The sequence below is a fragment of the Balaenoptera ricei genome, chromosome 4 (assembly GCF_028023285.1).
Source record: "Balaenoptera ricei isolate mBalRic1 chromosome 4, mBalRic1.hap2, whole genome shotgun sequence".
NCBI lineage: Eukaryota > Metazoa > Chordata > Mammalia > Artiodactyla > Balaenopteridae > Balaenoptera > Balaenoptera ricei.
The window spans coordinates 146,755,371-146,782,746 of NC_082642.1; the positions used below are offsets into that span (position 1 = coordinate 146,755,371).

Consider the following 27,376-nt stretch of genomic DNA (forward strand, 5'->3'; position numbering starts at 1 on the left):
TTCACTAAGGATGAGAAGGATTGGGTCCTCCTAGGGCTGGAAAACGAACAGATGCCAAAATGGCTGATGCAAAGGGCTTTTCAAAACTAATTTTTAAGAAATATATCTTTTCTTGTGTGCATCTTTTTGGCGGGGGGATTAAAAAAATCAGATTGTCTAAGAAACAAAGTATCTGAGGAATATCAACTGAAAAAAAAACTAGATAGCAAATAAAGCAAATTATTTTTCATCAACTTATGGAATATCATTGTAAAGATGTAAGAAAGGGAAAATAATTTTAGCTGATCCTATATATTTTTGTTCTTTGAAGGCTACAATTTATTGCTGAGTGCTACACCATCAGACTTTGTTCTAATGAAATACAATCCTCAGATGGCTATGAGAAATCTAAGAAAGCTATATATTTTCCACCGAATACATGTACAAATCCAATTAAATGTTAAAAAACACTTCACAAATTATTATATGTTACGGTATATGTAACTTAATGTTCCAGAAAAATAATATAACCTAAGAAATAAAATACTTTACTTCAAAAATTTTTTGTAAGTTGTTTTGTTTTCCACCATGGGTAGTCTTCAATTGTTTTTGTTTTTAGTAGATTGACACTTGCTATGTTTTCTGTTGACTAAGTTATATTCAATTCCTCATTTACCTTTATTTTATTTCATTTTGGTTTTAAATTTTACACCTATTCACATAGGCTCCAGGCTATGGGCTTGCAAGGTTTAACAATGTTTATAGGTAATAGACAAAGATGAAGACAAAGATGATTTAAGAGCGAAAATAAAGAGACAAAGTGGTTGAAATGGTTCAGACAAAAGGGTTAAAATAATATTTAGAAGAAATTATGCTTTACAGATTAATTTATCTCTGGGTGTCCTGTTTGATAGGCTTATGTTCTTGAATTATCTGGAGGATGTTCTGTTTTCTCCCAGGTACTCCATTTGAGTAGCTGTTACTTCTGATGAAAAACTTCTTTAGGACTGGCTAACCTCATGAAGTGACTGCAACATATTCAATATTATATGGTGCTTGCTACAGTTAAAATTGAGCAGAGAATAAGATTTGATGTATTCCTGAAGAGTAACTTACTATAGACCTGAGAATCCTTTGCTTCTTCTTTAAAGAAGATTTGAGAATGAAAAAATAAAAGCAAAGCAAAACAAATAGTATCCTGAATTTCTGCAAAGCACACAGCATGCATGTCCCAGCAATCTACTTACAATAAGTTTGCATCAATGAAATGTGATCATTTCTGGGATTTTTGACTACTTTTACATATAAAGGATTCATATAAAACCTTCATATAAAGGTTTCCTGGACCTTCTTAAACGTTGTCAGTTTCTCCCATTTAATGAGCTCATAAACCATGACCCTCTCCTTCATAATTTTTTTTCAGTTTACAGTTAAATATTTATTCGTGTGATCATTTCATTCATGTCCATATGCCTTTTCTACTCTGTAAGCTCCATAAAGACTGATTGTCTACTGTGGTTAGTAATGTCTATAAACAGTGGTCTGCCTTGGAGAGTCATTAAATGAGGTGGAATTCTTATACACAATTTGATAACTTACTGCAGTGTCTGCTTGTGTTTCAGATGGGCACGTTCTTAGAAGAAGCCCCGTAGATGCTGGGCAAGGGAAGTTTTATCAAAAGCTATGTCCCTGATTAATGGCAAAACATTACTGTGGTATGTTGCCTCTGTTTATCCCAACTGAGAATATGTGATTTACTGTTTTATTTTATTTATTTATTTTTTCTGGAATAAGATTTCCAAAACATCTACAGTAAGCCTATATTAGATTTGTGTTCATAATCTCCATATTAGAGCCGCTCAACACAGTACTGTAGATATTCTGGGCTGTTTAGTGCTTGTTGTAGGAAGCTGTCCTGTGCATTGTAGGATGTTTAGCAACATTCCTGACCTCCACCCACTAAATGCCAGTAGCAGCTCCTCTACCCCCACGTTGAAACAAACAAAAATGTCTCCAGACATTGCCAAATGTCCCCTGGGGAACAAAAATTGTACTCAGTTGAATATCACTGTCGTAGAGGAAAACCCTGACAGATTCAAATGAATATATCCGTGTAATGGAAAAGTGCTGTTAGAATACTAGCATAAAGTTTTTCCAATATGCTTCACAATCAAAAGGAATGGTTGGCATGTTAGTCTTCATTGCATGGCCCACTAAGAGCATTATGAATTCAAATTGCTGCCATTCTTAATGCTTATGTTTTACAGATTCAAAAATATCTTAATCTGCAATCACTCCCTAGGGGTTTTCAAGTAAAAATTTCAAGTCTTTATAAATCAAATAAATCAGGAAATAATGGGCCAGCATAGGTCAGACTCTTAATATCTAAAATTTCACTCAGGTTCCCTACGCTTTTAATTAAGACTTTTGAATTTGGTTTGGTTTCTCAACACAAAAGCTCACTTCAATACAGTTATGCAAATTAATGTACACGAAAAGCCTGCAAAATAGAATTAGGCAAAGTCCTAAGAGAAACCTAGTTGTAGTAAATTGAGATTTTAAATTAAAAACTACTACTCACAACATGGTTCTTGAATTCCTTCAGGTACCAGATGCTATTACCCTAAGGCAGGCTAGGATTGATTTTTGAAAATAAGTGGATTTACCTTTTCTTTCGATGACACACTAAAATAGTCCTGCTGGGTGATACTCTTATTCTGTACATAAAAGCAGATGAAGGAAGTGTTGGCAGTTATACAAATATAGACTATGCCGGCAATAAATTAGACAATGTATTCACAAAAGTTATTTTCCCTTGCTGAGTTAAATACAAAACTGTTTCTCCATTGACTTGACTTTGTGCATGAAATCTGGCCTCAATTTCCACGTCAACAAAATGGTTATATTAGGAATATACCTTCTACTTTGGAGTAACAGTAAAGATATGGTGTATAAACATGTACATCATATGATTTGTGTACAATAAATATTATTTAAATTTTAGGATGAATAGACAAAACCACTAACATGTTTTAATTTTGAAGTGAGTTTCTTATATATTTATTTCTTCAACACATGCCAAACATTGTGGAAAAATAATATCTATGATTGAATAACACTGATTTCACAATTATTATCTTACAAATGCATATCTTTCTCTTCTTCATACCCTTGAATAATTTAATATACACTTTGGTTTTCATTATACAGAAATGGTTCTGCTTTAACAATGTTGCATGGATCCTATGAATCTCAGGGAAAGCAATCTTAGAGAAAACAGCCACAATATATATTAAGAGCAACCTAAATACACTTGTTTTCATTTTCTTCCCTTTTAAACCAATTTTCTTCATGCCTCCATGTTAAAAATTATATTTACTTAAATTATCCCTTAAAAAATAGGTGGAAACAGATTTTTGTTTAAAAAAAAAACCTAAGGTGCCACTCCATTACTTTTGCTGCTGTATTCCTCACTCTTTTTTTACTTAATTGTAATTATTGGGTCCTGCATTTTCATGCCCCTAAACAAATCACTTTCTTGAGCAGCTTTTGGGGATAATTAATAGAGAGGATTGCAGTTTTTTGTTTTTTTTTTTTAACAAGAAGAATCTTAAGTGTTAGGGTTTGGTACATAAGACCAGACTAGAAAGTGATCGCATTTTGGAGGCTTCACCGGACTTTCGTGTTTTTAATTTACATGATTCTGTGCCATTTGGGTGTGTTTATTTGTGTGTTTGAATGGGTGTTCCACAAGTAATTTTACAACAGTTCCTTTTGACTATAACTTCTGCTGTCTACAGATTTATGAAATATAATGCTGATATGGGTGGTCATGAATTGATTTACAATGTAACAATTTTTCTCTTTCTAAGGCCCTGAAGACTTTTTTTCCCCCTCCATTTTGTATATTACTTTTTAATGGAAATGCCATTTCTAGCTTTTCTCAGACACCTATAATGGGGAGATTCTACTTCTGTATAACTTTGTATGTGCTGTATTCACATTAATGTTTGATGGAGAGGAAACTAGATAATGATTTTGAAAAATAAAACTTTTGCCATGATAAACACATGAAATAGAAGGAAATTATCATTAACTCAATTTGTAGCTCACCTTGTCATTTTACAGATGTGACAGGAATCTTTAGTTTTATCAAATTATTTTTCAGCTCAAAGTGTAGCGGTATGGGTTTAGAAATAAAATATATCATGAGGTTTTAATGAGAGTTTCCTTTCTCCCAGAAAAAAGAGGCGAGAAATTCTACAAAATTTAAAGTTGTTCTTCAGGATCCACAGAGAAAGATCAAAACCTGAAACCAAAAACACACAGTGTTCCAGGTTTTGTTTGCTTGTTCTTAAATCTGAAAAACATTGTAGTGCTTCAGAATAGGGACTCCAAAGAGTTTGGACAAATTTGACTTTCAGGACACAGACTGAAAAACAAAATGTGAAATTGCTCCTTTTCACCCTTAAAGAAGCAATGATCCTGTTCCATGAAATAGGCTTTTCTAGGAAAAGATGATTGGAATTACAAAGGAGTAGTTGAAAAATTCAGAGGAAAGGCAAGATGTAAGCTTTATTACTAACCAGGATTTACCCAGGATATGCCAAGCAGATTCTAATTAAAAACAAAAACAACAAATAGCACAGATAAGCAAATATAAAACATAAAATCTAAGAAAACAAGGTAGTACAGAAATAGCAAATTATTTTCTGAACGGTCGGCATATATATAGTCATGAAGCATTGACCTCATGAGACAGCAAGTTTTATTCTACGTTTGCTGTGAGGAAAAAAAAAGGGCTTAAGATCAACTGCTCTGAAACCCAAATCGTCATGGTGGACAGATTATACTGAATATATTATTGGCTTATAGATGACCCTATAGGAGGTCAGTGTGTGTATGGTTCCCATTTTATCTATATTAGAATTTACCTGAAAAATATATTATTTAAATTTGATATCTCAAAGAGATTTATTTTCCTCTGTATGCCTATTTTTTTTTTCATGGCTCTGAGCAATATTTGATGATATTTACAGCCTTGTCCTCTAGTGCAGACAAATGCATGTGAGCCATTTGTACATTTAATGTGATAAACTCAGAAGGGTTTTCTGAACAAAACTTTGGCCCTGCTTCCAGGTGTTTCCTCTACCAGAAGTGAGGTGGTCTTCTATTCAAAGATGTATCTTTTTAGATTTCTTAATTTCATAGAAGGGCTTCATCTTTACCTTCTGATTTTTTTAATGGAAAATCTAAATATAATTAATAAGCTTAATCAATGAGATATGTATACACAACAAATAATGTTTTGAATACAATGTTTCTGAATACAAATGGAACATTTACCCACCAAAAATATATTAGATGATTAAGGATCAATATCAAAAGACTGTGTTCCTTTCACCATAATGCAACAATAACAAAAGAATAATGATTGCAAATGGATAACTTTAAAAATCACATATGTTTGGAAACTAAATACATAATATTGAATAATGCTTTGGTCGAAATAAAATCTGTTTCTTCAAAAATTTTCTATGTCTTACAAAGAAACTTTATTGTGTAGTTTTCTTCATATAAGCCTAGTGTTTATTAGGTTTATCCTTATACATTTTATGACTTCTGCTGCTATATGTATAGATCACTTTTTCCAGTACATATTCTGGTTAGGTATTACTGGCGTATAGGAACCTCCTAATTTTTGTATGTTGATCTTGAATCTTATATTTTACTGAGCATTCTCCTAGTTAAAAAAATGGTTTAATAAATATTAAAATAAACCTTCTGATATTTATGATTTGCTTTTCACCAGAAATACATACTTCATCACAATCTCTTACCCATTTAACTTTCTGTTGCTCACCTTCCAATAAACCTCAGATTCAAGGATCAATAATGATGAATAATTGTGAAGTGATACACTGTCCATCCATTCCCCTAGATATTATAAATTTTAGTCTTTGATCAAACCAAACTACTTGACATTTCCATTCCAAGATGTTTTGCGGAATTGTTTTTATTATTATTTGGTTTCTGGTCATAGAGTTATACTGAGCACTTTATAAGAAACAAAGGAATGGAACACAGTATTTCATCATAAGAACGGTATCTACAACATCACATCATTTCCCCTTATTGAGATCATAGGATACATTTCTTTCATGTTTTTTAATGTAAAACCCTATAATTTGTCTAAGCTACTACACTCTCTGAACTTTGTGATTTGTCCTGTTTCCTTTCTTACTTCTGCTGCAAGAAAGCTCAGATAAAATGTTCCGGTCCACTTTTGGCATCTTCTCAAGGACATTGCCCCTGCTTTATCTTGTTTCACCTTTATCTCTATCATTTTTGTATTTGTATCAGATTATAATATATGTATTTGTGTAAGCCTTTGAAATAATTTTATAAGACAAGCTATAAATATAAGAATGAATAAATGAATAAGCAAACAATGGAGAGTGTGGAAAAACATAAATTAAAACTTCATCCTCTGAAGGGAAAAGAAAAGGTCAAATGTTACTCTTGGAAGCCAGAAGTCAATTTGAAAGATTACTTCATATGAAACAAAAGGCAGTCTAGACTTCAGGAATAGTAGGACAAATTTATTTTAGTATTCTCTCCAGGAATTGTTTACTGATTTTGTTTTTTATAAGCATCACATTAATTACTCATTCCACTTCACTTCCCTATATCTGATATAGAGGTGGGAAGATGAATCTCAAAGTTCCACACTATGGCCTGCCTCTCTGATTTTTGATGACATTCTCAAAAAGTGAGCAATAGATATTACCTTTAACAGTCTTCCCTTGTGTGCCCGCGCATTTAACCTAACTGGAGGCTAACACTCACTTGAATTAAACTAAGGTAATAAAAAATGTTAGTACATGCTAATTATTCTAAATTTTTATGCTAGAGCCCACTCATTTGTAATTGTTCTTTTCAGTTTTTTTGTAAGAGTCTTAGCAAATATGAAGACAGTTCTGTAACTCAAGTAATTGTAAGACAAGGTGACCAGAAATGCCCAGGTCACACAAAGTTGAAAAATAAAAACTGTATGTACAGTTTAACACCTTCTTGTTCAGATTTCTCTATTGATATTTTCCCTACATGTCAGAATTTCTCTGGATTTTAATCTTTCAGCAGTTATCACCACCTGGACTGTACTTCACCTCCATTTCCTATGTCAACCCTCTCCTTTGAGACACACCTTAAAACATAACTTCTTTACAGAGCATCTGGATTTAAAGAAACCGCACTGATAGTTCTGTGATCTCTCTATTTTGGAACTTCTATGCATTTTACTGGTTAATTACAATACCTTATTCATTCAAATATAGATTTTTAATAAATGTCAAATGAGTTGTGGGAGAAAACAAAGTTGCAAGAAAATAACATTGAGATGCAGTTTAAGAATTGTGGCTCAGCTACCTAGTATCTACATTAGTTTCATTTGGGGTCTCAGTGTTCTCATCTATTAAGTTGGAAGTTAAGATCTTTGAAGTCCCTGCCTGGTCTTAAGTACTATTATTTTAAATTTATTTATACATATATATTTATATGATATTTTTATTTTTATGTATGTCACATGAAAAATATTTTTATATTTATATGCTTTCTATAGCTTGTTCAAATGAACTTCTGGGTCTGACTTCTCTCTTTACCTTTTGGCTATATAGAAGTCCTGGAAGAGTATGCTGCATGTATTAAACTAGTTATAAACAATTATTTATAAAATTTTGGGGTATTTTTCTAGTTGACCACTATTGTTCCTTAAGATATTTATTTTGTAGCTTAATACTATTTTCTGACAAATGATCCACAGATCTAGCAAAAATATTATCAACCCTGTCATGTTACTTGGGCCCTAGGTGATGTCATGTGAACATTGCTGCTCAATCTGACCAACAGGGATATTCTCATAGGTCACTGAACAGATGTTTTAAAAGACCTTGTAGCCTGAGAACATTTGTCATCGTCTATGTGATTCCTATGACCTCCTCTCTACCTTTCTGTCTGCCTCCTACCATCACCAGTCACAGACGGGGTGTTTATCCCCATTATCCTTTCCTCGTTATTGTGAAATACAATAATAGTTTGATATGTGATTTTTCTCCAGGTACAATAAATAAAGCACAGAGAGAAACATAAATTGGAATTTTAATATATATATATATGTAGGCATTTATCTATGAATATATGTATCTTATATAAGTAATATTACATATAGTAACGTGTATAATAATATATATAATAATATGTGTATGTATGTATGTAATACATATGGTATATATGAATTATATAATTATGATATAATGTGTACCATCCAATAATTAGAGAGAGAGAGATCTTAAAAACCTAGACTTTCTGTTGCGAAATCCAGAAAATGGAATGAAGAAGTTTGTTTTTATTGTTGCTTCTGTTGTTGTTGTCTTAATTTTAAAAACTTTGCTTTAAATACCACCATAGTGCTTAAAGTCTGAACCTCAGAGTTCAGATAAATGTGTGACACTGTAAGAATCCAGCTCTGTTTCCCCTCCTTGCAGTTTGGAAACCTGGAGGTGAGATAGAAGGTCAGTAGACCCCCTAGGATTTGGGGATGGCCTGTACCCATGTACAGTTGTGTACTCTGGGAGTGCGATCTGCACACTGCTGCTCAAGGCGCATGAGGGAGAATGGAGATGGAGGCATCGTGTGCTTGAACAGAAAGGGCCTGAGATAATAATCGGGGTTTGAAGGTAACTTGATGCTTATTGCTGCTGTGTGAATCATGGATTCCTCCTTGATGAAGTGCTGGATAAACAGCCTACTTGAGAAACCAGACAGAGAATGTGCTGGGTTTCAAATGGTGAGAGTGAACCAAGGTGGGCCCTCCCGTCAGGGTCGTGGGCAGCAGATGTCATAGAGTCAATACCCAGGGTCAAACAGGGCAGCTGCACCACAGTGGATGTCTTGGAGGAATGACAGCAAATGTCTCTCCCTGAAAGACAGGGGTCTTTGATCTCTGTAGCAAAAAGGAAGAAATGAAATTTCTAAACGTTTACGTTTTAAATCAAAAGCGAGGACCTTGATATGGTCCTGGTGGAAATAGGGGAATATGTGCCTAGTCAAGTTTAATTTCAGGGAAACGAACAAAGTTCCATTTCCACACACGTGATGCTGTGGCTATAAATACTAAGTATAATGGTGTTGCACATCTTCATGTAGTTTCTCAGTTCAAACCAATGACAATAAAGCAGAACCAACACTGCAGAGGGAATTGAGGAACAGGAAGGGGTTAGCTGTTGCACCCATGTATCTGTTCCCCACCAGCTGCCTCAGACAAACAAGGAAATGGATTTACTAAAAGGTTATGTGACATGGCCAAGCTAAGAATCACCAGAGCTGGAAGTATTCTCATTTCAGTGCACTTCTCACTCTGCCAAACTGCATGCAAATGACGGCTAGAATAATCTAGAAAGTACAGAATGGCGACTTTAACCAATCATTTTTAAATTGGGCAAAGAAGAGTAATAGAAATCTAAATGAAAGAAAAATTCACCTGTAATTCCACCATATTAACAAAACAAATGGGCTTCCTCTTTCCACATTAATTCTTTTAGTTCTTATCTACAAGCAAGGATGAATCGTATACATTCCCAATTCAAGGTATGTAAAACCATATATTACTTTCTAAACATTTTTCATTTTAATACGTACATTTCATCATAAGGTTTATATTTAATAAATCTTTCTTGAGTTTAAACTATTATTTTCTTAACCATTCCCTCCTGTTGATCATTTAGATGATTCACAATCATTTATAAAGGCTTTTGTCAATTCAGTGGACACGTACAGAAACAGCCTTAGAGTTCAAATATATCCTGAAAAAAAAGAAACATACTGCCCAGAATTCAAAAGGCAAATAAATATTGCCTTTAGACTGGAAAGATAGCTCTATCTGACAATCCATTTTTAGGAGATGAAGTACGATAACAACTTATACAATATAAACATAGTCAGGTCATCAGAATGCAACTTCTGTTTATGGTTTGCCAAAGTATGCAATCCAACACTTTAGAAGTTTAAATTTTTTTAAAAAAAAGAAAACCCTTAAAAGTTGTAATTGAGTCTTCACAATGAAAAGAGAAAAGCACTTGATTATTACCATCCTTTCCCCAATTTGAATTATAAAGTACTCTATTGGCTTTGGGAATTAAGTATTGGTTTTTTAAAGACATATTTAGACAATTTTGCTAAGAAAAGGAATCGTGCAAATAGTTTACTATGAGTATTCGTTCAAGGACATCAGCACTTACTGCCTCTAGCAGAGTATATTACAACGCTTGAATCAATATTCAAAGTTAAATTATGTTTAAGTAAGTACAAAAAGCATATAATAGTTGAAAACCTAGATACTAATGGATAGAAACAGTTAATGTCTGATTTTCTACAGACTCATTGCAGAATTCTAAAGCAGACATACAACCATTGCATTTTATCAATAGCAATTTTTATATAAAGTTTATTTCTTTAATGATTTTTTCTGACATTATATGCTGTTGTCTTTATTTTAATGATACTCTAGAAAACTATTTATGTAGCATATTTTATGGAATAGTTTTTTCTATTTTCCTTGATGCAATTAGTTATAGACTTTTATGTAATACAGAGTAGGTAGGAACTGTAACAGCAGAAGAGATCTTGATATGGGTTGAGGGTTGTTTTTTTTGTAAATAGACTTTATGTATTTATTTTTTAGAACAGTTTTATTATATTCAAGTTGAGAAGGTAGTGTAGAGAGTTCTCATATACTCCACATCCAGTTTCTCCTGTTATTCACACCTTTATATGAGTTTGGTGCATTTAACATTAATGAGACAGTGTTGATACACTATTATTAGGTAGTATCCATCTTTATTCAAATGTCCCTAGTTTTTACCTAATGTTCTTTTTCTCTTCCAGGATCCCATTCAGAACATCACATTACATTTAGTTATCATGTCTGCTTAGACCCTTCTTGGTGGTGACAGTTTCTCAGACTTTGTTTTTTATGACCTTGAAAATGTTAGCAAGGATTGGCCACGTATTTTGTAGAATGCCTTTCTATTGCTATTGATCTGATGTTTTTCTCATGATTAGAGTAGGGATCTGGATTTGCGAGATGAAAACCAGATAAGAAAAGTGCCATTTGCATCCCATCACATCAAAGGTAAATACTATCAATATGATTTATCCGATGTGATGCTGATCTTGATCACTTGGTTCCTCTGTTTGGGAGATATGTCTCTCCTCCCCCATTTATTTATTTAATCCTTTATTTATATCAGTATGAACTCATGAGTATTTATTTTATACTTTGGTTATAATCCAGTACAACTTTTAAAAATTTTGTTGCTCAAATCATTTCAGCTTTGACCATTGGGAGCCCAGTACTTGGTGCCTGTGTGCCTTTAACATACTCCCATCAATGGGATTTTTTGGACCACTTAGTTTTCTGGCATTACAAGATGCTCTAGAATCATCTTGTATATTTTTTCTTTAGCCCCCTAATTGTCCATTTCTACAAGGATGCCTGGGTGCTAGTTGTGTTCACTGTTACTGGGGTGTCATTGTTTTTAGGACTTCTCAGCGGGCAGAGCTAGAAAATATAGTATGTGAATACCAACCCATTTACAGGTTGAGTTTTACTCAATCAAATACATGTTTTACCCTAATGTAGTCTATAATCTTGGACTTGCTCAGTGTAATAAATAATGCATTTTAATACATTCCTTTTTGCACGTTTTAAGAAAAACAGTAAGTGGTAGTGAAATTCCAGTCTCCAAATTGATAACTGATGATAATAGTAACAATCAATCATTGGATTTCTATTAAGTAAAAACAAATTCTAGTATAAAATATGTGTTGGAGAGGCACTTTTGAAACATTATTCAGTTGAAATTTTAGTGTTGATAGACTTTTGTATTTTATTTTATTTTGTGTTTTGCTTCCCCCAGTCAGGATAGCAGTAAACTAGTAATTCATCAAAAGCTATAAGACAGGCTAGTCTTTCAAAAGTATTTAGTCAACTAATGCACCTAATAAAACATCAAAAGAATTTAAAGAGTTAAAAGAAAGTGTTTTTACTGTTGTATGGTATTTCTGTGAGATTGATTTTTGGTTACTAGGAGTTTACTCTTAATTTAGTCAATGTCATTGTTTCTTAAATCCACTTTGTAACTAATCTTACCTTATATTTAATAAATGTGTTAACATAACATTATACAAAATTACATGTTTTAAAAACCCCTAAATTTTGAATAAGAACAAAAAGAGAGTAAAATATTGCCCAAGTCATATAGGAAAGGTTTTTATTTTTTAGTAGTTTACAAGTAGCATAAATAACAAAATAGGATATTTTTACCTCTTTATTTTTTATTTTTTCTGCTCTACGATAAATGATTTTTTCCAATTGACTTACAAGTACTAATATTGGAGTGCTGATGTTTAGGTGTTTAGGTGTAAGAGTTTAGGTGTTTCCAATTTGATATCACAACTTGATCTCAGTAGAAAATCAAGATGAGAAATTTATTTAGTTCATGTAGCTGGTATACATTCCTTTTAATTTAAATGTTTCCATTTCTCTTTGGAAATCTATAATTGAAAAAATCAGATACACATTTTAAAGATAAGTAGTTTGAACTTTAAATATAAATAGAACTTTAACTTACTACAAATTATATTCTTGGAAAATATATTATCAATCTAATATAATATTTTTCCATTTAAAACAATGTTAAAGTCTAGTAAAAACAAAAACAAGAAAACAGGCCCATATATCATTTTTATTAGCTTAAAACGGGCCCATTTTAAGCTAATAAAAATGATATACCTTCAGAATAGGTAATGTGGTTTTAAGAATGTTTTCTTTATAATAGAGAACAATAGGTATCTAAACATTTTAAATCTACTCTTAAAGTTTTGTGAAAAAGTTCTGAAATAAGGAGTGGGCAGAATTTGGGTGAGACTGAAGAAGCAGTAGGATGTGTGGTCATGTAAGTTTTGGTGTATATATTGACATTTCAACGGTTTGATTGTCCAGTGTTTCCATAAATATGTTCTGAGCAGCATGAGTTCAGTGGGACCTTAATAGCTGTGATTTAAGTAAGGGTCCTCTGATAATTAAAATGTAGGAGATACCAGATTAAACAACAACAACAAAACAGATTTCTTTGTGCAGAATTACAAAGAGCTTTTAATATACAAACCTGCCTCATGAGTCTCTAAGGGAGAGCATTTTCCCACACTTACTTGACCAGACAAATAAATTATTTTTCAGCACAAAACTCCTACCCTGTTCATTAACCAAAAAAAGATTGGGAGGTAACTTCATTAACCCTAACACAGACCATGCATTTTACATATGATATCACATTTCTTCTTTGCAGTAAACCCATGAGTTTGTTATTATTATTTCTCCTTCTATACCTAACAACAACAACAACACACAAACACGTAGTAATTTTCTCGAGGTCAGTCAGTTAGAAAAAGGAAATTAAAGATTTGAAGCTGGACTTCCCTGGTGGCACAGTGGTTAAGAATCTGCCTGCCAGTGCAGGGCACAAGGGTTCCAGCCCTGGTCCCGGAAGATCCCACATGCCGTGGAGCAACTAAGCACATACGCCACAACTACTGAGCCTGCGTTCCACAACTACTGAAGCCCGTGCACCTAGACCCCGTGCCCCGCAACAAGAGAAGCCACTGCAATGAGAAGCCTGCACACTGCAAGGAAGAGTAGCCCCCACTCGCCGCAACTAGAGAAAGCCCTCGCCCAGCAATGAAGACCCAATCCAGCCAAAATAAATTAAAAAAAAAAAAAAACTTCTTAAAAAAAAAAAGATGTGAATCCCCTTCTACCTGGAGTTCTCCATTATTCTTTCTCTGAACTGAAATGACTTCTGGAAAATTTTAGGACATAGATAATATTTTATATATTAGATGGATAATTATCTGTTAACAAAAGAGGATTAAGAGGCTATAGAAACTCACCACCACTACTATCTCTATCAATCTTCTTTCAAAACCATTCTAATTAAGTGTACAATCTAATTACAAACAGTGTGTTGGTTAGGTATTAGGTAACAAGGTTTCCCCTCCAACTAGATTAGATTAGATCTTCCTTAACCCCTTCTTAAAGAGAAATTCTGGAGAGTCCAATGATAATACCAACTTTCCTCTTTGCTAATTGTCTAAAATATACTCAAATATAAATCACATTAACTTTGCTTTATGTAGTTACCTCTGAATAACTAAGAGCAATAGTTCATTTCTCTGATATTTGACTTCAGCTTCGTTTAAACAGTTACATAACTACATACACAAGTCCATACACAATTCAGCATAATTTAATGCAAGGAGCTTGAAACTTGAGATCAGAATGTCTAGCTGCAAGTCCCAGCATTTCTACTAACTAGCACTTGAACTCAGGCAAAGCCACCAAGTCATGGTCTTCTCAATGAAAACTGTAGATTAGAAACCATATAAGAAAAGCGCTACAGGTCAGGTCTACACAATATAAATATTAGACCTGTAAAATCAATACTAAAGAAAAAGGTGAATTATGCAGATAAAATAATAAGGCAAAAGATCTGCTCATTGCAGAAATATGTTCACATTAGCCAGAGACTCTCTTTTCATCATCTATCAGATAGCTTCTCTCCCAGATTTTTCTCCCAGGGTCAGTGGAGTTTTCAAGTTAATGTTGAGACCAACATACTGTCTCAGGGTGAAATCTACCTCACGCCAAACAGATCTTCCTAAACAGAGGCAAACCTGCTCTAGGTTCGGCAGCATGAACCCACTCTGTCTGTCCTCTGTACATTTGAAGGCTTGAACTTATTCCATGTTGGCATGCCATTGATAGAGTCAATGAGGGCAGAAGATGAATGGAAAACGCTCCAAGATGAACAGAAAACTCTCTTCAAATAATATTTGAAATTAAAATATGAAAAGTATCTGCACTGAAGGCCTAGTGAAAAATTTCAGTGGTAACATAGATTGTAAACCACTAGAATACAAGCGTCAAGGGGGCAGATGTGTCTGCCCATTTTGTTCACTGTGCCATGTCCTGCATGTGTCTGGTTCATGGTAGGGGAGTAAGCACGTAATAAATATTTGTCTGTTGAATGAAGAATTAATATTAAAATGACAAAAGAATTCAGTGATTAAAGAATAAAGCTGTGAGCTTTTGTACACTTAAGCAAAAATATGAACAAATATGTAGTAAACATTACTTGGAACTTTGGAGGTAATTAGGATTAAATATTTAAAAAATGATGAAAAAAATAAAATAAAATAAATTAAAAAAATTAAAAAATGATGCTACAGCCAACTTGATGATTGAAATAATATACACCCGGATCTCTCTTAAGGAGATAAAAACATTTGAACAATTATATTGCCATTTAAACTTCCATGCTATTCATATAAATTTCCACAGTATTTCTCTTTGCACACTATATTTACTTACATAATAGTAATACATTGTATTTATTTAGTGGTTTGTTTGCAAATAACAAAAATTAGTTTATTTGATCCTCCCCTGTGAAATAGGGAAGGCAGATATCATTACTGCTAATTCACAGATGAAGAGATCTGGGCTCAGAAATATTAAAGGTCTTAAAATATACCATATTAACTATTAAGTCCCTGTTGAGGAAGAAAATTTCAATGATAATAATTTTAAAAAGTAAAAACAAAACAACAAAACAATTATAATGCAACTCATGAATCCATAGACTGCTTAAATCCCTTTCATAGTCTATTTTCTGTACTCTTACCAATGACATTGTGAGGTTGCAATTGCTTTAATTTGATTTTTCAGATGCAAAACAAAAGCCTGGTGAGATTGAATGTCTCCCTGAGACACATTTCTAGTAAGTCTTGGAGGTGGGACCCAAGCCTGTGCTTTCTGACAACAAATCATGTGTCAGAAAACCTGGCTACCCACCACTTAACTCTTAAATCCTATGCTTTAACCACTACCTCTGTGATTGTGTATGTTGAGATGATGCATAAAAATATACTATATAAATGTATCTTTCTGTTACTATTATTATTAGAAATATGATACATCTGTCCCAGAAATTGCATATGCATATGGAATTGTTTTTCTTTTTTTTTTGTCCACTAATGGTGGTACAATGCCATCTACTCAGGTCACCTAGACCCAGCTAGGTGGGTCTAGCCATGTGAGAGAGAGGTCTGTGACTGAAGAGTGTCTGTGTGTGTGTGTGTGTGTGTGTGTGTGTGATTAATTTGTTGTTGACAAACATTAGGCTATGAGACAGAAAGACAGGAATAACCCCATCATCTTCTAGATATTTTCCAGAAGCCAGCCATATTTCTCTTCCATGCTGGCTGCTGGGAAACCTTTGAAGTGTAGTTAGTAATAATGCTTAGGGCCCCTCCATCCTAAAGAACTCCCTTCATGACTATAAGCTGTGGTGTAAGATTGTAAACTTTTCAACAGACATCCACAATATGTGCAAGAACCATACATATGTTCAAATACCTCTCTAATGCTTAGGATGCATTAATTTTACCTTAAATTTTATACCTTTCATTCACTTTTTTCTCAATGGCTGAAGTTTAAGCAGACACTTTTGCAAGAGATTCACTTTTTTCTCAATGGCTGAAGTTTAAGCAGACACTTTTGCAAGAGGAGTAGACCTGTAATCAATTCATTCAAGATTCAAGTGCCTTCTCTATGTAAGCACTGTGCAAAGTGCCAGAGATTTATGTTGTACTTTACCTTGGGTTATTTTAAGTTACTGGAACACTTGTAATATTAATGCATGTTAATAATCAAGAGCCCATTTTTGTTGGTTGGTTGGTTAATGGTTTGTTAGAAAGAGAAAGAGATGAAAAATAAAGGATTTCAATTCTTCTCTTTCCTTCCCTCAACACACACACACACACAAACACACACACACACTTGCTCAGTCCCCAACTCCTTTGATATTTTGTATTCAATGTTAGACTTGACTGACATAAGAAACTCACTGTAGAGAGGCACGTTTCCTCTGAGCTAAAGCTGGTTTCCATGGTGCTGAAAGAGAACGGACATGAGGACATGGGGAGGGGGAAGGGTAAGCTGAGACAAAGTGAGAGAGTGGCACGGACATATATACACTACCAAATGTAAAATAGGTAGCTAGTGGGAAGCAGCCGCATAGCACAGGGAGATCAGCTCAGTGCATTGTGTCCACCTAGAGGGGTGGGATAGGGAGGGTGGGAGGGAGATGCAAGAGAAAAGAGATATGGGGATATATGTAAATGTATAGCTGATTCACTCTGTTATACAGCAGAAACTAACACACCACTGTAAAGCAATTATACTCCAATAAATATGTTTAAAAAATAAAATAAAATAAAATAAAATAAAAGTAAGCATATTCCTTAGGTATATACAGGGTGGTCATGCCAAGCACAGGTCACTCAGAGCCAGAAGGAGTAAGATGTTTGTACTGCACATAAACGGCACCAGGTCTTGCAATTTTACTTTATGCAGTTTGGCTCACATTTAGAAAAAGGAAATCTCATTATAGTGTAGCATATATTTTAAGGTCAGTGAATCATGCTGGGTTGTTTCCACTTTGAAAACTACTTTTAAATGGATGAGTGTGATTGCATGGAGCTTAGATATATACTCAGATCTGAGAGTAGATATGTCTTCAAACATCCTTTCTCACCCTCTCCCGGAACTCCTTTAGATTTGGGTAATGTAGGGGAGGAAAATGCTATCTAAAGTTTATCGTACAAAAAGGAGGGCTGTTGGCTGGCATACCTTGTTCGAGTATGTATAGATTTGTCTTTTTTTAAATATATAAAATATATAGAGACCTTCAAGATGGTGGAGGAGTAAGACGTGGAGATCACCTTCCTCCCCACAAATACATCAGAAATACATCTACTTGTGGAACAACTCCTACAGAACACCTACTGAATGCTGGCAGAAGACCTCAGACTTCCCAAAAGGCAAGAAACTCCCCACGTACCTGTGTAGGGCAAAAGAAAAAAGAAAAAACAGAGACAAAAGAATAGGGATGGGACCTGCACCAGTGGGAGGGAGCTGTGAAGGAGGAAAGGTTTCCACACACTAGGAAGCCCCTTCGCGGGCGGAGACTGCAGGGGGTGGAGGGGGAAACTTCGGAGCCACAGAAGAGAGCACAGCAGCAGGGGTGCAGAGGGCAAAGCGGAGAGATTCTTGCACAGAGGATCAGTGCCGACCAGCACTCACCAGCCCGAGAGGCTTGTCTGCTCACCCGCCGGGACAGGTGGGGGCAGGGAGCTGAGGCTCGGGTTTCGGAGGTCGGATCCTAGGGAGAGAACTGGGGTTGGCTGTGTGACCACAGCCTGAAGGGGGCTAGTGCACCACAGCTAGCCAGGAGGGAGTCCAGGAAAATATCTGCAACTGCCTAAGAGGCAAGAGACCATTGTTTCAGGGTATGCGAGGAGAGGGGATTCAGAGCACCGCTTAAACGAGCTCCAGAGATGGGCGTGAGCCACGACTATCAGCGAGGACCCCAGAGACGGGCATGAGATGCTAAGGCTGCTGATGCAGCCACCAAGAAGCCTGTGTGCGAGCACAGGTCACTCTCCACATCACCCCTCCTGGGAACCTGTGCAACCCACCATTGCCAGGGTCCCTTGATCCAGGAACAACTTCCCCAGGAGAATGCATGGTGCACCTCAGGCTGGTGCAACGTCATTCTGGCCTCTGCCACTGCAGGCTTGCCCCGCATTCCGTACCCCTCCCTCCCCCCCGGCCTGAGTGAGCCAGAGCCCCTAATCAGCTGCTACTTTAACCCCGTCCTGTCTGAGCAAAGATCAGATGCCCTCAGGCGACCTACACGCAGAGGCAGGGCCATATCCAAAGCTGAACCCCAGGAGCTGTGTGAACAAAGAAGAGAAAGGGAAATTTCTCCCAGCAGCCTCAGGAGCAGCGGATTAAATCTCCACAATCAATTTGATGTACTATGCATCTGAGGAATACCTGAATAGACAACGAATCACCCTAAAATGGAGGCGGTGGACTTTGGGAGCAACTGTAGACTTGGGGTTTGCTTCCTGCATCTAATTTGTTTCTGGTTTTATGTTTATCTTAGTTTACTTTTTAGAGTTTATTATCATTGGTAGATTTGTTTACTGATTTGGTTGTTCTCTTCCTTTTTTTATATATAGATATATACATATATATTGTTTTCCTTTTTCTCTTTTTGTGAGTGTGTATGTGTATGCTTCTTTGGGTGTTTTTGTCTGTATAGCTTTGCTTTTACCATTTGTCTTAGGGTTCTGTCCGTCTGGGTTTTTTTTTTTTTTTTTTTTTTTTTTTTAGTATAGTTTTTAGCACTTATTATCATTGGTGGATTTGTTTTTTGGTTTGTTTGCTCTCTTCTTTCTTTCTTTTCCTAAGAACTTTTTAATTTTTAATATTTTTTTTATTTTAATAACTTCATTTTATTTTATTATTTTTGTCTTTCTTTCTTTTTTTTCCCTGCCTTTTCTTCTGAGCCATGTGGCTGACAGGTCTTGGTGCCCCGGCCGGTGTCAGGCCTGTGCCTCTGAGGTGGGAGAGCCGAGTTCAGGACATTGGTTCACCAGAGACCTCCCAACTCCATGTAACATCAAACAGCAAAAGCTCTCCCGGAGATCTCCATCTCACTGCTAAGACCCAGCTACACTCAATGACCAGCAATCTACAGTGCTGGACACTCTATGCCAAAGAACTAGCAAGACAGGAACACAATCCCACCCATCAGCAGGGAGGCTGCCTAAAATCATAATAAGGTCACAGACACCCCAAAACACACCACCGAATGCAGTCCTGCCCACCAGAAAGACAAGATCCAGCCTCATCCACCAGAACACAGGTACTAGTCCCCTCCACCAGGAAGCCTACACAACCCACTGAACCAACCTTACCCACTAGGAGCAGACACCAAAAATAATGGGAACTATGAACCTGCAGCTTGTGAAGGGGAGACACCAAAAAAATTAAGTTAAGCAAAATGAGAAGACAGAGAAACACACAGCAGATGAAGGAGCAAGGTAAAAACACACCAGACCTAACAAATGAAGAGGAAATAGACAGTCTACCTGAAAAAGAATTCAGAGTAATGATAGTAAAGATGATCCAAAATCTTGGAAATAGAAGGGAGAAAATACAAGAAACGTTTAACAAGGACCTAGAAGAACTAAAGAGCAAATAAACAATGATGAACAACACAATAAATGAAATTTAAAATTCTCTAGAAGGAATCAAAAGCAGAATAACTGAGGGAGATGAACGGATAAGTAACGTTAAAAGATAAAAAAAAAGATAAAATAGTGGAAATAATGACCACAGAGCAGAATAAAGAAAAAAGAATGAAAAGAATGGAGGACGGTCTCAGAGACATCTGGCACAACATTAAACACACAAACATTCGAATTATAGGGGTCCCAGAAGAGGAAGAGAAAAAGAAAGGGACTGAGAAAATATTTGAAGAGATTATAGGTGAAAACTTCCCTAACATGGGAAAGGAAACAGTCAATCAAGTGCAGGAAGCACAGAGAGTCCTATACAGGATAAATCCAAGGAGAAACACACCGTGACACATATTAATCAAACTATCAGAAATTAAATACAAAGAAAAAATATTAAAAGCAGCAAGGGAAAAACAACAAATAACATACAAGTGAATATCCATGAGGTTAGCAGCTGATCATTCAGAAGAAACTCTACAAGCCAGACTGGAGTGGCAGGACATATTTACAGCGATGAAAGGGAAAAACCTACAGTCAAGATTACTCTCTCCATCAAGGATCTCATTCAGATTCAACAAAGAAATGAAAACCTTTACAGACAAGCAAAAGTTAAAAGAATTCAGCACCATCAAACCAGCTTTACAACAAATGCTAAAGGAACTTCTCTAGGCAGGAAACACAAGAGAAGGAAAAGACTTACAATAACAAACCCAAATCATGAAGAAAACGGTAATAGGAACCTACATATCAATAACTACCTTAAATATAAATGTATTAAATTCTCTAACCAAAAGACATAGATTGGCTAAAGGGATACAAAAACAAGACCCATATATATGCTGTCTACAAGAGACCCACTTCCGACCTAGGGACACATACAGACTGAAAGTGAGGGAATGGAAAAAGATATTCATTACAAATAGAAATCAGAAGAAAGCTGGAGTAGCAATTCTCATATCAGACAAAATAGACTTTAAAATAAAGACTATTAAAAGACAAGAAGAAGGACACTACATAATGATCAAGGGATCAATCCAAGAAGAAAATATAACAACTGTAAATATTTATTTACCCAACTTAGGAGCACCTCAATACTTAAGGCAAATGCTAACAGCCATAAAAGGGCAAATCAACAGTAACATAATCATAGTAGGGGACTTTAACACCTCACTTTCACCAATGGACAGATCACCCAAAATGAAAATCAATAAGGAAACACAAGCTTTAAATGATACATTCAACAAGATGGATTTAATTGATATTTATAAGACATTCCATCCAAAAACAACAGAATACACATTCTTTTCAAGTGCTCATGGAACATTCTCCAGGATAGATCATACCTTGGGTCACAAATCAAGCCTTGCTACATGTAAGAAAATTGAAATCATATCAAGTATCTTCTCTGACCACATGCTATGAGACTAGATATCAATTACAGGAAAAAATCTGTAAAAAATAAAAACACATCGAGGCTAAACAATACATTAATTAATAATCAAGAGATCACTGAAGAAATCAAAGAGGAAATGAAAAAATACCTAGAAACAAATGACAATGAAAACACGATGACCCAAAACCTATGGGATGCAGCAAAAGCAGTTCCAAGAGGGAATTTTATAACAATACAATCCTACCTTAAAAAACAAGAAACATCTGAAATAAATAACATAACCTTACACCTAAAGCAATTAGAGAAAGAAGAACAACAACAAAAAAAAAACCCACAGTTAGCAGAAGGAAAGTAATCATAAAGATCAGATCAGAAATAAATGAAAAAGAAATGAAGGAAATAAGAGCAAAGATCAATTAAACTAAAAGCTGGTTCTTTGAGAAGATAAACAAAATTGATAAACCACTAGCCAGACTCATCAAGAAAAAAAGGGAGAAGATTCAAATCAATAGAATTAGAAATGAAAAAGGGGAAGTAACAACTGACACTGCAGAAATACAAAGGATCATGAGCGATTACTACAGGCAACTCTATGCCAATATAATGGACAACCTGGAAGGAATGGACAAATTCTTAGAAAACACAAACTTCTGAGACTGAACCAGGAAGAAATAGAAAATATAAACAAACCAATCACAAGCACTGAAATTGAGACTGTGATTAAAAATCTTCCAACAAACAAAAGCCCCAGACCAGATGGCTTCACAGATGAATTCTATCAAAAATTTAGAGAAGACCTAACACCTATCCTTCTCAAACTCTTCCAAAATATAGCAGAAGGAGAAACACTCCCAAACTCATTCTATGAGGCCACCATCACTCTGATACCAAAACCAGACAAAGATGTCACAAAGAAAGAAAACTACAGGTTAATATCACTGATGAATATAGATGCAAAAATCCTCAACAAAATACTAGTAAACAGAATCCAACAGCACATTAAAAGGATCATACACCATGATCAAATATCATTTATCCCAGGAATGCAAGGAATCTTGAATATACCCAAATCAATCAATGTGATAAACCATATTAACAAACTGAAGGAGAAAAACCATATGATCATCTCAATAGATGCAGAAAAAGCTTTCAACAAAATTCAACACCCATTTAGGATAAAAGCCCTCCAGAAAGTAGGCATAGAGGGAACTTACCTCAACATGATAAAGGCCATATATGACAAACCCACAGCCAACATTCTCAATGGTGAAAAACTGAAACCATTTCTTCTAAGATCAGGAAGAAGACACGGTTGTCCACTCTCATCACTATTATTCACCCTAATTTTGGAAGTTTTAGCCACAGCAATCAGAGAAGAAAAAGAGGTAAAAGGAATCCAAATAGGAAAGGAAGAAGTAAAGCTGTCACTCTTTGCAGCTGACATGATACTATACTTACAGAATCCTAAAGATGCTACTAGAAAACTACTAGAGCTAATAAAGAAATTGGTAAAGTAGCAGGATACAAAATTAATGCAAAGAAATCTCTTGCATTCCTATACACTAATGATGAAAAATCTGAAAGAGAAATTAAGGAAAGACTCCCATTTACCATTGCAACAAAAATAATAAAATATCTAGGAATAAACCTACCTAAGGAGACAAAAGACCTGTATGCAGAAAACTATAAGACACTGATGAAAGAAATTAAAGATGATACAAACAGATGGAGAGATATACCATGTTCTTGGATTGGAAGAACCAACATTTTGAAAATGACTATACTATCCAAAGCAATCCACAGATTTATTGCAATCCATATCAAACTACCACTGGCATTTTTCACAGAACTAGAACCAAAAATTTCACAATTTGTATGGAAACAGAAAAGATCCCGAATAACCAAAGCAATCTTGAGAAAGAAATATGGAGCTGGAGGAATAAGGCTCCTGGACTTCAGACTATACTACAAAGCTACAGTAATCAAGACAGTATGGTACTGGGACAAAAACAGAAATACAGATCAATGGAACAGGATAGAAAGCCCAGAGATAAACCCACACACATATGGTCACCTTATCTTTGATAAAGGAGGCAAGCATATACAGTGGAGAAAAGACAGTCTCTTCAATAAGTGGTGTTGGGAAAACTGGACAGGTACATGTAAAAGTATGAAATTAGAACACTCTCTAACACCATATACAAAAATAAACTCAAAATGGATTAAAGACCTAAATGTAAGGCCAGACACTAGAAAACTCTTAGAGGAAAACATAGGCAGAATACTCTATGACATGAATCACAGCAAGATCCTTTTTGACCCACCTTTTAGAGAAATGGAAATAAAAATAAAAATAAACAAATGGGACCTAATGAAACTTAAAAGCTTTTACACCACAAAGGAAATCATAAACAAGATGAAAAGGCATCCCTCAGAAAGGGAGAAAATATTTGCAAATGAAGCAACTGACAAAGGATTAATCTCCAAAATTTACAAGCAGCTCATGCAGCTCAATATCAAAAAAACCCAAACAACCCAAGCCAAAAATGGGCAGAAGACCTAAACAGACATTTCTCCAAAGAAGATATACAGATGGCCAAGAAGCACATGAAAGGATGCTCAACATCACTAATCCTTAGAGAAATGCAAATCAAAACTACAATGAGGTATCACTTCACACCAGTCAAAATGGCCATCATCAAAAAATCTACACACAATAAATGCTGGAGAGGGTGTGGAGAAAAGGGAACCCTCTTGCCCTGTTGGTGGGAATGTAAATTGATACAGTCACTATGGAGAATGGTATGGAGGTTCCTTAAAAATCTAAAAATAGAACTACCATATGAGTCAGCAATCCCACTACTGGGCATATACCCTGAGAAAACCATAATTCAAAAAAGTCACCACAATGTTCATTGCAGCTCTATTTATAATAACCAGGACATGGAAGCAACCTAAGTGTCCATCGACAGATGCATGGATAAAGAAGATGTGGCACATATATATAATGGAATATTACTCAGCCATAAAAAGGAACGAAACTGGGTCATTTGTAGTCAGTTGGATGGACCTAGAGTCTGTCATACAGAGTGAAGTAAGTCAGAAAGAGAAAAACAAATACCATAAGCTAACACATACATATGTTATCTTAAAAAAAAAAAAAATGGTTCTGAAAAACCTAGGAGCAGGATAGGAATAAAGACTCAGACCTAGAGAATGGACTTGAGGACACAGGGAGAGGGAAGGGTAAGCTGGGACGAAGTGAGAGAGTAAGATGGACATATATACACTACCAAATGTAAAATAGATACCTAGTGGGAAGCAGCCACATAGCACAGGGAGATTAGCTCAGTGCTTTGTGACCACCTAGAGGGGTGGGATAGGGAGGGTTGGAGGGAGACGTAAGAGGGAGGGGATATGGGGATAAATGTATACACATAGCGGATTCACTTTGTTACAAAGCAGAAACTAACACACCATTGTAAAGCAGTTATACTCCTATAAAGAAGTTAAAAAAATAAATAAAATAAAATATATGCAAAGCACCAATTAAGTTAATGAACATTGTAAACTGTAACACACTGATTGTTTACTTCATGCTGTCCACAGGAATTTTGTTACCAGAGTGTGTAGGGTTGATTGCATCAAAAAAAAAAAAAAAAAGAAAGAAAGAAAGAAAGAAAAAAAGGATTTTAAAGTTAGAACATATCTAAGGTGAAGTATATTTTATTTATGAGTGGTATTTTTTTGTAAAAGGAATACTTTGGGACCTTTTAAATGAACAGTCTAAATTAACCACCAAAATGTGCATTATCACTATCCTTAGTCTAGAAAAAGATGCCTGCAGTAAAAGTTAGTATGTGAGAACCTTTCTTTCCTTGAAAATCAGATCCCACGTGCCTAGAGAAAATGCATTTCAGCGTAGTAAACTTCTATTTTTTTTTTTTTTTTTAATTTTAAATTGGCATATTCAATGACAGGAACCACGTTCTGAATCTTTGGAAAGAGGTTCTTTAATTGCAGGTCGGAACTAATAAAGTTATTGAGAAATTTCAGCCACTTAGGGGCGTCATTAAGGAGTGCACTTTCTGTCCGTTCCTGGAAATGTTATGAGTTAGAAGCCCTCAGAGGTGAGGACTTCACTCTTGGTGCCTAATGTGTGAGAAACTGGCGAAGCTGGGAGCCCCGTGTGGTGTGGTGTCAAGACTTCACCTGTGGCTCTCCTCGCTCACTGGGTCTTTAAGAAGCACAGTGGGTTGGGGGAAAAGGACAAACTGAGACCAAAGGAATAGAAACTGGGTTTAGTTTGCAAGGGAGAACACTAAAGTAGTCAATCCAAAAAGCTGCTCAGAAATCGCTCGGTGCCTCCACAGACCAAACCCTGGTGGTGGGTGCGTTTAGGTACCTGAATCCACAGACTAGCAAAATTCCCACCCTCTCCCTGTTACTGGGCTTCCATTTCACCCGGTTTAGGCTGCCCCGGGATTCCTACGTTTAGTTTTCCAGTCTCTTTTTATCCCCACCACCGCCCCCCCTCGAGACGGAAGTCCAGAGTCTTCCAGGGAGTTACCTGGAAGGGTCTGGATCATGCTCAGTGGCAGGCTGGCGGGACAGATTGGGGAGCAAGTGGAAAACTTAGGTGCCGGCTTACGGCACTGACTTGACGGTCCTCCCTACTCCTGGAACCCTCAGTCAGAAGTAAGATCCCGACTCTGCCCAACTCTAGTGGAATCCTCCAGACTTTGGAGACTCCTTGTGGAAGAACCCAACTTGAGGATGCAAACTTGGAGGATCGGGGCTAGCAGGCTCAGGGAAGTCCTCGCGTCCCTAGTGGTCCCCAAATTCTACTTCCTGAGATCTGGGCATGCCCGCGAGTACCCAGAGCCCCGGTGGCCAGGGACCCGGGCGGCGGATCTGGACAGCGCGACGCCCACCGAGGTGAAGGGGAGAGCGCATCTCCGCTCCCACACCGAGCGCGACCCCACACCCAGAGTAGGGTACCTGTGCAGGAGAGCCTCCAACCCTTGTTCTCTTGCCCGCATGTCTGGAGTCCAGATTAAAAAACCCGCCAACCGTACCTCGCGGGGAAGCCCGGCACTCGCCAGGAGAGAAGCTGTGACGAGGCTTCTCCTCTCCCGGAGCCTCCCGGGTGAGCTGACTTCCACTCCCCCCAGCTCCTGCCCCCGCGCCTACGCGCACTGCCTCGCCCGGGATCCGCTGAGCCCGCGCTGGCCGCGGGGAGAGAGCACAGCCCCCGAGCCGCTCGGCTGCCTGGAGCGTTCCCCGGGTTTCACTCACCGATCCTGAGTACTTGCGGAGCCGTCTGGGGGAGGACGTAGCAGAGGAAAAACAGAAGTGCCCAGCTGGTGTCCCTGGTCCAGAGCCCGGGCTGCGCCAGGAGTGTGCGGCGCCCCATCTTCCCAGCTTCTTAATTCATGCCCAGACCCAGCCGCTGTCGCACGCCCTCGAGAGGCAGCCCGCTCAGGTCGGGTCCCCGCCTCATCCTCCCTGGGATGCTCCGCGTTTGCACCCTGCGCGCCTCACCCCACCCCACCCCCCCTCTGCCCGCGCCGGCCCCCCGGAAAGAGATTGAGGGAACCGGCGTGGGAACGCGGAGCTGGCTGGCGACGCTGGGCTCGCTCGGGGCTGGCTCCTCGTTTCCGCCGCTAGCCCATCACGGCTGCGGCTCCTCCTCCTCCTCCATGGGCCGCAGACCGCGGGGAAGCAGCGCGCAAC

General features: G+C 36.8%; 1 protein-coding gene across 9 annotated transcripts in view; it reads right to left on the reverse strand.

Annotated features, from left to right (window-relative positions):
• The window catches only part of GRIK1 (glutamate ionotropic receptor kainate type subunit 1), a 421,293-nt gene extending 394,237 nt beyond the window's left edge, over positions 1 to 27,056 (reverse strand). For all 9 annotated transcript variants that reach the window (XM_059922251.1, XM_059922250.1, XM_059922247.1 and 6 more), the window contains exon 1: positions 26,939 to 27,056. In XM_059922251.1, the coding sequence (XP_059778234.1) occupies positions 26,939 to 27,056 (118 nt within the window). The remainder of the gene's footprint in view (positions 1 to 26,938) is intronic.
• Between the last annotated feature and the right edge of the window lie 320 nt (positions 27,057 to 27,376).